At 35.1% G+C, this 13,256-nt stretch overlaps 1 protein-coding gene, 1 long non-coding RNA gene and 1 pseudogene across 2 annotated transcripts; 1 reads left to right on the plus strand and 2 right to left on the minus strand.

Moving 5' to 3' along the window:
* Positions 1–1,392: 1,392 nt before the first annotated feature.
* LOC114168559 lies at positions 1,393–3,281 on the plus strand. The gene is made up of 3 exons (XR_003600696.1): positions 1,393–1,494; positions 1,596–1,665; positions 3,065–3,281. It is a non-coding gene; the product is annotated as an uncharacterized LOC114168559 (long non-coding RNA).
* A 2,708-nt stretch (positions 3,282–5,989) lies between these two features.
* Positions 5,990–9,807, minus strand: LOC114168557 (annotated as a pseudogene).
* A 1,373-nt stretch (positions 9,808–11,180) lies between these two features.
* LOC114169390 (putative disease resistance RPP13-like protein 1) lies at positions 11,181–12,746 on the minus strand. Its single transcript, XM_028054531.1, has one exon. The coding sequence runs from the start codon at positions 12,744–12,746 to the stop codon at positions 11,181–11,183; it is 1,566 nt and encodes a 521-aa protein (XP_027910332.1).
* Between the last annotated feature and the right edge of the window lie 510 nt (positions 12,747–13,256).

The following is a 13,256-nucleotide window of genomic DNA, read 5'->3' on the forward strand; positions in this document are numbered from 1 at the left end:
ATCCCTTTGAGATATGCAAGATGGTCTCTCTCTATGTACGTCACCAGATTTTGACTTATCAGCAAGTTCTACATAATCTTTTTATTGATAACCTCACTCTTGAACTTATACCCCTACAAAACTTTTTACACAGTTCCTTTTCTTGTGCAGTACAGGGACGGTAATGGATCAATTATTAAATTAAGTTTGTATGTATATAATTTTTATTTTGATGTGTAACATATGTGTCAATTATATTTAGTTGAAAAAAATGAAAAGTAAATATATAGTTAAAAATAATTATTTATTTAAAAATAATAGGTATTTTCATATAAAGAATAAAGTTGGCAAGCAGATAGGTTTACCATATTAATATTAACTAAAAATAATATAAATTAATAGAATTATTTAAGTGACTATGAAAAAAGAATAATGAACATTTAGAGTTCCTCATTTCTTTTATAGTATACCGACAAAAAATAAACATATATTAAAACTCATAATACACCTAAACAGATAACTGAATACGACTTTGAAATGGAAAGATCACAACGGAAACACAAATTGTAACATGGTGGAACATAGACTCATTTTTAAACCGCACATACCCCAATATTTAAACATCGAATATCTCACATAAGTACTTCGGTTTTCCAAAACAAAACAACCTATAGTATACGTCGACAGAAAACACTGAACAAAAGAGACATGAGAGATTGAGATGATAACATATAGTCACAACCTTCGATTGCTATGAAACCACGATTCCACCGAACACGTTCCCGGAGAGATGAAAACTTTCACCAAACACCTCAATCTTCTATCAATCTTCCATCCCCATTTTCCTTGAAAAAGAAAATCCTAATATCGCAGCAAAATGAATGTCAATATCTGTTAATTAAAATATCCTATTCTAACACATTTTTAATATATTAATTATTAGAAAAACAATAATATACATTACTCATTTTATTTTGCCTGGTCATTATTTATTCATCATAATCATGCCTACTGTTCCTTCAATGACGTTTAACCCAATAAAACAGAAAGGGTATGATAGATAACATTTTTCAAATTAAGAAGCTCATTGATACATATAAAAATAAAGGGATCAAAATCAATATTTTCTTATAATTTAATCGAAAAATATTTTTCTGACATTTGAAGAGCCTATCCATGAAAGTTTGAAATGTGAAAACTTAAAATGTTTAAAAGGTAAATGATTTTTAATTTTTGCAAAAGAAAAAAATCTCTTTGAAATTTTTAGCAACTGTAAGGCCCATTAATTTTGGCTTACTAATTTTCTGCCCTAAAGTTAAGGGCTGCCCCTTGTGTTTGGGCCTAGGGTTGGCCCAACTGTTAAAACCTGTTCCAGTTGCCCTAACGCTCCACTCTTCCTTGCATTCACATAAACCACAGCCGTTTCCCCTAACTGGTACGCTAGAGCTCTGCTAGGGTTTGTCCTTGTCTCAAACCAGTTCGTCCCAAGAGCTCAACTAGCGATTTCTACTCCACGTAAGTAACTCTAAACCTATTGTACTTACCTCCTAAAGCTTTATATTCATTTCCCACCGATTAAAGTCCGAAAATAATCGAGTCCTCCGCTGTCCCGCCAGTTCTTAGGTCCATTACACGAGCTGCTGTGCTCCAAGGTTCCGCGTCGAAGTTCTGTTAGCCGCTTTCCAGGTACGGGAAGTTAGGGTTTCCAGTTCTGTGTTGTTTTGACTTGTTTGTGGGTTGGTTACTAATTGTATGGTTAAATTCTTTGTTTTGATGCGTGAAAGTACTCTGTATGATTGGTTGGTCTATAAAACATGCGCGTTGCAGGTGCGAACAGTGACGAACACTGTTAGACTCGCCCAGGCGAGCTTGACTCGCCCAGGCGAGATGTGCAGAGGCTCGCCCAGAGCTTCCTGCGCGAGAGGTCGCTCAGGCGACCAGGGTGTGTTTTGAGCGAGCACACGACTCGCCCAGGCGAGAGGGATCTCGCTTAAGCGAGATCCCGCGTTGCCTTCTTGTTCCTGTTGAGCCCTCGCCTGGGCGAGACTGTCTCGCCTGAGCGAGATCCCTCAGCCTGAGCGAGGTGCTGGGCGAGGTAGTGCTGTGATTGAATATTTGTTTATTCTTGAATGGTCTGTTTTGGTTGGGTATGAATGCATGATGAGTGATATGTATATAATGGAGTATGAGGTATACGTGGTATGATTCCTGGATTACAAATGATGGGTTTGGCATGAAAGTTGGCATGATCCCTACATGACTTGTATATGATGAGTTGGTTACATGTGTGTGTGTGTGGGGTCACAAACTTGGTATGAGCAATAATGAATCTCGGTGGTTGGTAAAGCTTTGGTGTGGTTGGCATGAGGAGAAACACCTTACTCCTGATCGAGAATAACAAGTTGGTAATGATTCAACATATGAGCAATGGAGTTTTGTTGTGGATTTTGGGTTGAAACCTTGTGTGCAATGTATGTATAAATTCCTGGTTGTATATGTATGCTGGTCCGTGTCAGTGCCTAATACCTTGAGGTCTCTAGGTGAGACTTTCAGGGTTGCGCTTCAGTGGTCGGGACGTAATTCCATGGCCCCTGTTAGTGGTTGTCCATGGTGGTGCCCCATCTGTATAACTAAGTAAGGATTCAAGGTAAGGACTGTATCCTGACACTCTAAGGGGCCAGTTAGTCTCACTTAGAGCGGACTGACTCCTGTGGTGAGAGTAGCAGGAGGCCTGAAATTCATTAAGGGCTAACCTTGTGGTGAGGGAGATTTGATTCATCATAACACTTGTAACACATAGCTCGGGGATGAGCAGCTCAGGTTCGAGCAGAGGTATCCACCACAAGTGCAAGCATCTGCTGAATCCGACTAAGTTATACGTATCCGGATGAGTCGAGTCGAGTCGTAGTGTATTGATTGAGAGTCATAACATGTTTGGTTGATTACTTGGATGTGAGATGATGAAAATGCTTTTGACTTCATGATGCATATGTTGTTGGCTCTAGCTTACCCGTTTCGTTGCATGGTTGTGTTGTATGTGGCTATTCTTTCTTGCGATGATCATCGACTTGGTTGATGGGAGCAGATGGGCGAAGTTCTCGTGGTCAACAGGGGAATGGTGATTCCACCGCTTAGCCGTCTGGGCTGGATCTTACACTTCTCTTCTTGATGTCTTCTTTAGGGCTATGGCCCCTGTACTCGTTGTCTTTGGATTGTAGACTCTTAGTTAAACTGTTATCCTGCTTTTGTTGGCATCGTGGTGTGCCTGGTTTTGTAGGGGTGATGTTGGGAACCCCAGGACTGCGTGATTTGACTATCTTATGTGTGACGTTTCCTTTAATTGTATTTATAAATTAAATGGGACGTTACAGCAACAATAAAACATATTTATTTTATTATTTAATTCATATTTTATTTTATTTTTTTGTAAATTTTTAGATGTTCAACACTAATTTTTGTTGGATTTTCTGCTAATTTAAATTTTTTTACGTTTAATTAAATTCTAATTTTTAACAACATTAAAATATAATTATTTTATTATTTTTAAAATTTTTATTGGTGTGCATCAAATAAAATATTAAACACATTTAATAATACTAATGAACATTTTTATCCTCTAACTAAAGTAAAATTATATTAATATTTATTAAGTTAGAATTCATTTGATAACACATCTGACTATACAATTTTTTGTAAAATTTAATGAGTATTAATTATTCTTAACCAATACTGTGTAGCGGAATGTAAAAAAATTATTCACGGATAAAACTCACAAGTATATAAATGGATACCCATAGGTAATGAATACAAGTATTTTTAATACCCACATGTTAACGGGACGACGGGTACGAGTATCATAATATGTGTGCTCGTGGATACTCGTACCCATTATACTCTAATTTAAATTAAAAAAACATGATTAAAATATTAATATATTGATTTTGAATAAGCTATTTTTTTATCAATTAGTTTTTAAAAAAAAATTCATTTCTTTGTAAACTGTCATTCAATACTATTTAAATGAGTTATTTGGATTTTGTTTGAAATTTCTGAATGTTATATATATTGTATTTTATTTGGATTTACGATTAAAATATATTGTTAAATATTTTTATTTTTTTTTAAATATTCGTGGTACCCGTAAATATTAAAAAATTATGTAGGTTCCGCATAACAAATACTTGATGGATATAGGTACAGGTACGGAGTAAATATTTATTTAGCGGGTAGGGTACGAAAAATTACTACCCGTACCCTACCCGTCCCGTTGACATCCTAAATAACAAAACTTATTAAAATAATATAAATTTATATAACGGATTTTCAAAAACAAAAATACTCTTATATTCTTTCATGCCTACGATAGTTTTCTTAAAGACTAACCAAACATTTTAAAAATTTTGAAGTCTCTACCAAACAAGAAAAAATATCGATTATTGGTAAAGTTCCCCTTGTGGTATTGAAGCCTCGAATGGTCGCCCTTTTATCCAAAAATAAACATTTTTAAAACTCTAATGTCGGAAAAGTTCACTCTTTCGACATAAAAAGTTCCAATTTTTGTCACAGTTTTCAACTTTCACGTATTTAATGTCAAATTTTGGACTTTATGCCCAAAAGAGGGAATTTTGAAAAACCTAATTTTCTTGAAGTTCAGTCTTTAGCCAAAAGGAGTTCTGATTTGTGGCAAAATTTCCTCTTTCACAGTTAAAAAATCATGATACTCAATGGAGATTTTCCTTTTTAATCTGTATAAGAGTCAAGCAAAACAATAAATACAGGAAGAAGATCATCATTGACAAGGCAGGACATGACACTGTGTGTCGAGCACACGTGAAGAGTGAAGAATTAGATAGACAGACAAAGGAATATGTTACTATATTTGCAACATACGTTACGACAAGAATAGGTTAAAATACTCCGATGATTCTCGTTTTGGTTCAGAAATCTTAAATTGGTCCTCAAATTTTAATTGATTTCAATTTCGTCCTCATTTTTGTAAATGTGTTTTAAATCAACCCTTTCCGTTATCAGTTGACAAACGGCGTTTATTCCTGATGATGTGACTGTTTTGTGTATTATGACGTGTCATTCAGTTATTTTGGCACATGTGTTCTTGGTTTCTCTTTTAAAAAGTTCATAACTTTTGAAGCTTAGGGTTTGAAAAGGGTGAGGTGAAGTTGTCTCCTGCGTTCTGATTTAGTAAGATTGGTAATGTTTCCCTCTCATTCTTGCTCGTTCTGCACTTGCAATGGTTGGAAAATGAAAAATTCCAACGTTTCTTCTCATGGAGGTGCAGTGAAGAGGTTCGATTTAACACCTGTTTGCACTTGCAATGGTTGGGAAATGAAAAATTCCAATGTAATTGGTGGTGTTGATTTTTCGTTGGACAGGGTAGAAGTGAAGAAGTTGTTGGCTGCAATATTTTTTCATGGTGCAGTGAAAATCGCATTTGCTACCTTCACCACCCAATTCCAATCCCCAATTCAGTAATTTAGGGTTTCAAGGATGGTGCTTATTTTAATTATCAGGGTCCACACACCAATTTTTCAGTCCTCAAAATAATGCATAAAGCCATGTCAGAAAATTAAAATGAAGTTAACGTTAATAATTTTAACACTGTTAACGATTGGGTTGATTTAAAACACATTTACACAAATAAGGACGAAATTGAGATCAAGTAAAATTCGAGGACCAATTTGAGATTTCTGAACCAAAACGAGGATCATCAGAGTATTTTAACCATAAAAATATAAGAAAAACATATCCATTACTATGATACAAATAACTAAAAAACACATTTAAAAATATTTAGTATAAGTTAAAAGAAATAATATAATATCTAACACAAAATATAAATAAATATATATTTCAAGGATTTCAAACAAAATTGTATAATTTATTAGGTATTTTATTCACAAAAATAATATAGGGGTGAATTTTTAGAAGCTTTTTAGGACTACCAACAAAAGAGAAAAGTAGCTGATACAAATTCCAAAGAAAAATAAATTGTAATTAAACCAAATGCACCACTATTCAACACAAACAACATCACTACAATATATGCAGATTTCGAATGTGAGCAATTTTTTCCCAATCCTCCCCTCCTTCTTTCTGACAACGTTGTTCGAGCAAAGGACAATTGGTTATACAAAGATCTGAAATTGATCTGGGAAGACCCTCCTCTGGTAAGCATTGGAGGTTGGGACAGTTAACAAGAATCAATAATTTGAGAGATGAGAGTTGATAAAGACCCTTATAATCCAATTTTTCTAGATTTGAACAATCACGGATGGTTAAGGAAGTAAGAGAGAATGGAAGCAAACCTTCATCAGGAAAGCATTTTGCATCCAGTTCTTCAATCCATAAGCTTTCCAAAGAAGAACGGTCTCTGAAAGCTCCTTTCAGTGAGCCAACAAGCCTAGAGCAATTATTCAGTTTCATCTCTTCTAGATTTGATGGCAAACCTCCGTTAGGGAACAACTCAATTCTTGGACAGTCTTCTATCCATAGCCTCGTGAGAGATGGAAGCAACATATGCATGTTTGCAGGCAATGATTGTAATTCGGAACACTTAATGATTATCAAATGCTCTAGATTTGATGGCAAACCTCCGTCATTGAACGTCTCAAGTCTTGTACAGTCTTGTATCCATAGATATCTGAGAGATGGAAGCAACATGCGCATGTTTCGAGGCAACGATTCAAATTGAAGGCACTCTTTGATGGTCAGATCCTTGAGATGATTATGAACGCGATCTTGTGAAATCATGTGTAGATCACCACACGCATTGAGATTAAGGGTCTTGAGAGTTGGGAAGCAATCTAATGGAAACATCTTTAGAGAAACAGAGTCACCGCAAATTGATTGTTCAATTTCCAAGCGTTCAAGAGTGTCAGACCCAATCATTTCCATGTTGTGGCCACCCATTGTGAGACTCTTCATGGTAATCCAATCCAATTTCAGCTTCCCACAATCATATAGTTCTAAATGCAGAGCCCTCGGAGCAGAAGCCTCAAGTTGTTGGCAATATCTAATGTGTAGTGTTTCCAAAGGAACAACTTGCTCTGGCAATTGGCCTTTGAGCTTAGGACAAGAACTAATAGAAAGACGATGTAGACTTTGAAAAGCACCTGTCACAACTTTACATTCCCACTTTTCCCATTGTCTCATGTTGGAGAAATACAATGTTTGAAGGGATTTAAATGAAGAAGACTTGTTCCCATGAAAATCAGCATCAATACTCACTATCTCATCACACCCTGAAATCTCCAGCTTCTTCAGAAATGGCAAAAGACCAAGGGGAGGAAAACGGTGACAAGATTGACAGTTGCTTAACACCAAGGAAACCAGATTGAGTAATGAATTATTTAGTAACCAATTTGGAAACTTTTTCCCTCCATAGTTAAAGATTGACAACTCCTTTAAGTTTTTGGAAGGTTGCAGATTCTTAATTACATTCTCTTCTTCTTTTGAATCAATAGATTTCCCATTCCTTCCCCATCGCAAATTTAGGTTCACTAGTAGTGTTTTATTCTTCAAATTTGCTTCAATTGCATCCAGGGAATTTTCAATATTCTGCAACTCCCCTATTGAAAGGCCTTCATGAAGGTTGTTGAGCTCTCCTAGCCGTTGAATACCGAACTCCTTGCCATGGCCAACTTTAAAGGAATTCATTACTACTTTAAGATTCTTCAGTTTTCCCAAATGCGGTGGCACTTTTACTACTCTAGTCTCTGTAAATTCAAGACGACACAAATTGGTGAGTAAATGCAATTGTGAGGGTAACTCCTCCAAATATATACAATAGTTCAACTTTAGTATTTGTAAGTGGGAGAGTGAACATATATTTTCAGTTAGCTTTTTTATTGCAGTATAGGAGAGGTCCAGCGAACGAAGATTGTCAAGATTGCGAACAGAGTCAGGTAACTCTTGAAGGGCAGAACAATGAGACAGAGATAAAATCCGTAAAAACTTAAACTTGGAGAACAAAGCATGTATCGACATATTGATATCCCAACGACAAAAATAGTTCAGATTTCTACCTGTTGGCATAAATGTACGTAACCTTTCTGTATTACATAATGTTCCAAACCCATCAAAATATTGACCGTATCCAAGTTCAACTGAAAAATGACGAGTTATTTTTTGTATCTTCTCTTTTTTGATTAACTTCCCACCTGAAGTATATACCTCCACCAACATATTTTGCTAAATCATGCAAAAGGTCATGCATAACAAATACTTCTTTTTCACCTAATTGTTGAAAGAAGGATCTTGATAGTAAATCATTGAAGTATTGTTGGACAACTTCTTCTGGACTCTTATTGTTCTGAGGACAGTGTAGGAAATTTTCAGTCATCCACAACTGAATCAAATCCTCCTTTTTAAACTCATAATCCTTGGAGAATAACGCACAATAAACAAAGCTTACCTTGAGATGGGAAGGAAGGTGGATATAGCTCAAAGCTAAAGCAGGAACAATATCACAATGCTCTTTTGAAAATTCCCATATTTCACTTTGAAATACAGATTCCCATTCTGAAACATATGATTTGTTGTATAAAAGACTTCCCATTGTTTTCAAGGCAAGAGGTAGTCCTTTACACTTTTTCACAATCTTTGTGCCAATCTCCCTACACTCTAGATTTGGTTGAGTGTCATCATCTCGAAATGCATATTTAGCAAACAACTTTAAGCAATCATCTTCTTGTAATTGCTGTAGGGAGTGTTGTTCTGACCGCATGGTAGAAGCAACATTCTTACTACGTGTAGTGACAAGAATTCTACGCCCTTGGACTCCGAAAACAAGGGGCTTCTGCACTTCTTCCCATTTAGATTGGTTTTCGTTCCAAACATCATCCAAAATAAGAAGAAATTTTTTTCCCGTTATTTTTTCTTTCAATCTTCTCTGAACCATCTCTGTATCTCTACTATCATCAGTTGATCCAGTAACATCCTCAAGAATTGCTCTTGATACCTTGAAAACATCAAATTCATCTGAAACACAAACCCAAGCTTTCACATCAAATTCGGCCTCATCAATCCTTGGATCCTTGAATACATGTTGGGCAAGTGTGGGACCCACCCCAGCCATTCCCACAATAGAAAGTATAGATAGGTTGTTGTGAGTGTGAGATGTGAGCCAGTTAAAGACAAATTCTTTGTCATCATCTCTGCCATACATAACACTTTCGTTTGGCAAATATGTTGATCGTAATTTACTGCCCCATCCTGATCGGACCCCAACATCATCAGCCTTTTTCAAATCTAGAACATGACTTTGTGTTCCAAGATGTTCTAGGTCTTCAATGAGTTTTTCCATCCTTGATTCAATTTCATTTTCAAAGAAACTGACAAAAGAGGATTTGAAGGAAATCCACACCTTTTTAACAGCGCTCAGAGACTTAGCTTTCAGTTGACTTTTGGAGAGTGCATAATCTATTTCATCCAAGAGATCTTCTGCATCAAACACGACATCTTTGGCTGAGAGAAGCCAATCTCTCACCCGTGGATCTGTGAACTGTCTCTGTTCTGCATCATCAGCTACAACATCAACGGCTAGGAGCTTCACCTTCAAGTTGCTTAGCAGCTTCTTGGTCCTTTTTTTTCCACGAAATATTTTCCCAAAACGAGAAGCCAAATTGTCAATAGTCCTCTCAACGAAGGTGGACACAAGAGCACTGGTAATCAATTCAACTGTCATGGTAGAAGATGGTGTCGATAAATGGTAATGACTTATGTGAATGCAGAGATAATAGTGATGGAAATCACTCTCAAGATTTCTTGGAAATTGTAGAAAATGTCTTAATAAGTACAAAGATTTGAATGACATTATCAAATTTGAGTTTATAGATATTAAAGAATATGAAATTATGAAAGGATACGATTATAGAAATTAGTTAGTCAAAGATAATGTATATGAGAAAAATATTCTTGATATGAAAGATGTCAAGAAAATTTTAGTTTTTGTTATGATGCAATCGTTATTACAATTGAAGAAGTCAAGGGTATACCTACCTCATCGATGACAAAATTAATAGATTTTCCTAAGGGATATGAGAAAAGATTGAAAATATATTATAAAAACTCTCCCAAAAATGTTTTTCAATCAGAGCTCCAATTATGATATCAGAATAAGGAAAATGGAGAAATTTTTTTAAGAGAAAACAAGAATTTTATAAGTTTCTATAAGTCCAATCTGAATATATAAGTGACATCTACAGCAAGTTAAATCACTTGAAAAAAGTTTGTTGGTATTGCAAGAAATTTGGACAAGTGAAAAAGAATTATTTCCTCAAAACAGGCATAAAGCAAATTTTGTTAGTACCAACAAATAAAAATTTATAAGGTGAAAATATATCCATTAAAAATTAACTTTAATAATTTGTTATAGCTTAACAATTAAAATTACAACTCGTTTTAAAAAAGGTTTCATTGAAAAAACAAAAGTAAAACATAAGAGGAAGATAAGGAGATAATAGAGATCATGCTCCAAAACAATATAAACAAAGACCTTTAAGTCTAACTATGTATATCAACAGAAACCATCCAAAAGAGTTCATAATAGCATACAGAATGGAAACCAAATATGGATTGTGTGGCTACCATAGCAGTAAATAAACCAGAGGACACTTAAAATCTCTCATATATGACAATGTTCCAAGTGACACAATCATGTAATAAAAATAATAAATTAGAAAAATAGACAATAATGAAGTGGGTGTGTTCTGATAATGTCTGCAGAATAAAAAAAATTGTGCATTCAAATTTCTTCAATTTGCTGGCTTTCAGATATATATTACAGGCAGTTTAATGAATCTAGTCAAATTTGGTGTCTAACTAATGAATAAACAAACACAAACAACACATTCAAAAGAAAAATAAATTGTAGCAGACCAAATGCATCAATATTCAAAACAAACAACATCACTAAAATATATACATGTTTCTAACATGAGCAATCTTTTCCCATTCTTTATCTCCTCTGTTTGGCAATGTTGTTTCAACAAAGACCAATCATCTATTTTAAGATATGAAATTGATTAGGGAAAACCCTTCTCTGGTAACCGTTAGAGGTTGGGGCAGCTCCAAAGTCTTTTATGAGATGAGAATTGATAGAGACCCTTGTAGTCAGGTCCTTCATTAGGAAAACATTGTGCCTCAACTTTTTCAATACTTAATCATTCCAAAGAAGGACAATCTTAGAAAGCTTCTTTCAGTGAACACCCAACTCGCCTGCCATGGTCAACATTAAAGGAATCCATCATTACTTTAAGATTGTTCAGTTTTCCTAAATGTGGTGGCACCTTTGCCAATGTAGTGCTTATAAATTCAAGTCGACACAAATTGGTGAGTAAATGCAAATTTGAGGATAACTCCAAATTTTTACAAAAGTTCAACTTCAGTATTTGCAAGTGGGAGAGTAAACATATCTTTCCAGTTAGTTTTTCTATTGCAGTATGGGAGAGGTCTAAGGAACGAAGATGCTTAAGATTGTCAATAGAATCAGGTATCTCTTTAATGTCAGAATAACCAGACAGAGATAAAATCCGTATGAACTTAAACTTGGAGAATAATTCATGTATCAACATATTGATACCACAATGCCAGTGATAAGAAAACCTGCTTCTACTTATTGGCATAAATGTACGTAACCTTTCTGTATTACATAAAGTTCCAAACCCATCAAAATATTGATCATCATATTCAAGTTCAACTGAAAAATGACGAGTTTCTTTTTGTATCTTCTCTATTTGACCAACTTCACACCTCAAGTATATGTCTCCAGCAACATATTTTGCCAAATCATTTAGAAGGTCATGCATGACAAATACTTCTTCCTCTTGACCTGATTGTTGTATGAAGGATCTTGATAGTAGATCATTGAAGTATTGTTGGCAAACTTCTTCTGGAGTCCTACTATGTTGACGACAACATAGATTTTTAGTCATCCACAAGTGCATCAAGTGTTCCTTCTTAAACTCATAATCCTTGGGGAACAGGGCAAAGTAAGAAAAACATGCCTTCAGATGGGAAGGAAGATGGATATAGCTCAATGCTAAAGTGGGAACAATATCACAACGAACTTTTGGCAATTCCCATATTTCGCTTCTGAACACAGTTTCCCACTCTGAAACAGATGATTTGTTGTATAATAGACTTCCCATTGTTTTCAAGGCCAGAGGTAATCCTTTACATTTTTTAACAATCTCCATGGCAATATCCCTGCACTCTGGATTTGGTTGAGTATCATCATCACGAAATGCATATTTAGCAAACAACTTCCAGCAATCATCTTCCTGTAATAGTTTTGGAAAGTATTCTTCTGACCGCATGGTAGAAGCAACGTCCTTATTACGTGTAGTGACAAGAATCCTACTCCCTTGGGCTCCGAAAACAAGGACCTTCTGAACTTCTTCCCATTTAGATTGGTTTTTGTTCAAAACATCATCCAAAACAAGAAGAAATTTTTTTCCCATCAATTTTTCTTTCAATCTTCTGTGAACCATCTCTGTATCTCTACTATCATCAGTTGATCTAGTAACACCCTCAAGAATTGCTCTTGATATATTGAAAACATCAAATTCATCGGAAACACAAACCCAGACTTTGATATCAAATTTAGCCTCAGACATCCTTGGATCATTGAATACATGTTGGGCAAGAGCGGTCTTACCCAGCCCTGGCATTCCCACAATAGAAAGCACAGAAAGGTTTTTGGCAGTGTTAGAATGTGAGCCAGTTAAAGACAAATTCTTTGTCATCATCTCTACCATACATAACACTTTCGTTTGGCAAATATGTTGATCGTAATTTACTGCCTGATCCTAGTTCCACCCCAACACAACGAATATTGATGACTTTCCTAAAGTTAAAGTCAAAAAACCGATGACCTCGAGGTAAAGAAAAAGAAAGTTACGGAGTATTAAAGATATCTTATTTGTTATGAATTTAAATCTGAATCTGAATTTCACTTTAAGTAAAAATAATAATTAGTTGATTGCATTCATTGCTTACTTAGTTGCTTTAGAGAAAATTGTTAATGAAACTTGTTTTGAGATGTTGGAATAAAAATTTTAATAAGAAAAGAATGTTATCTGCTTTGAATTGAAAAATTTATTGTAGTCCCGTCCAACTGCAACTTTCCATAGTCTCTTAGTTGCACTTGTACAGCACTAATAGTGTAAGCTTCAAGTTGATTGCAACAAAAAACTTCTAGACATCTTAAAGGAACTAGTAGCTCTGGTAGGTGCCCTTTTAGCATGGGACAATCTCTT

The sequence above is a fragment of the Vigna unguiculata genome, chromosome 11 (assembly GCF_004118075.2).
Source record: "Vigna unguiculata cultivar IT97K-499-35 chromosome 11, ASM411807v1, whole genome shotgun sequence".
In the NCBI taxonomy this organism is placed as follows: Eukaryota; Viridiplantae; Streptophyta; class Magnoliopsida; order Fabales; family Fabaceae; genus Vigna; species Vigna unguiculata.

What these genes read in the sequence shown, in the direction of transcription:
- LOC114169390 (XM_028054531.1), bottom strand. Translation starts at nt 12,746, where the DNA reads ATGATGACAAAGAATTTGTCTTTAACTGGCTCACATTCTAACACTGCC.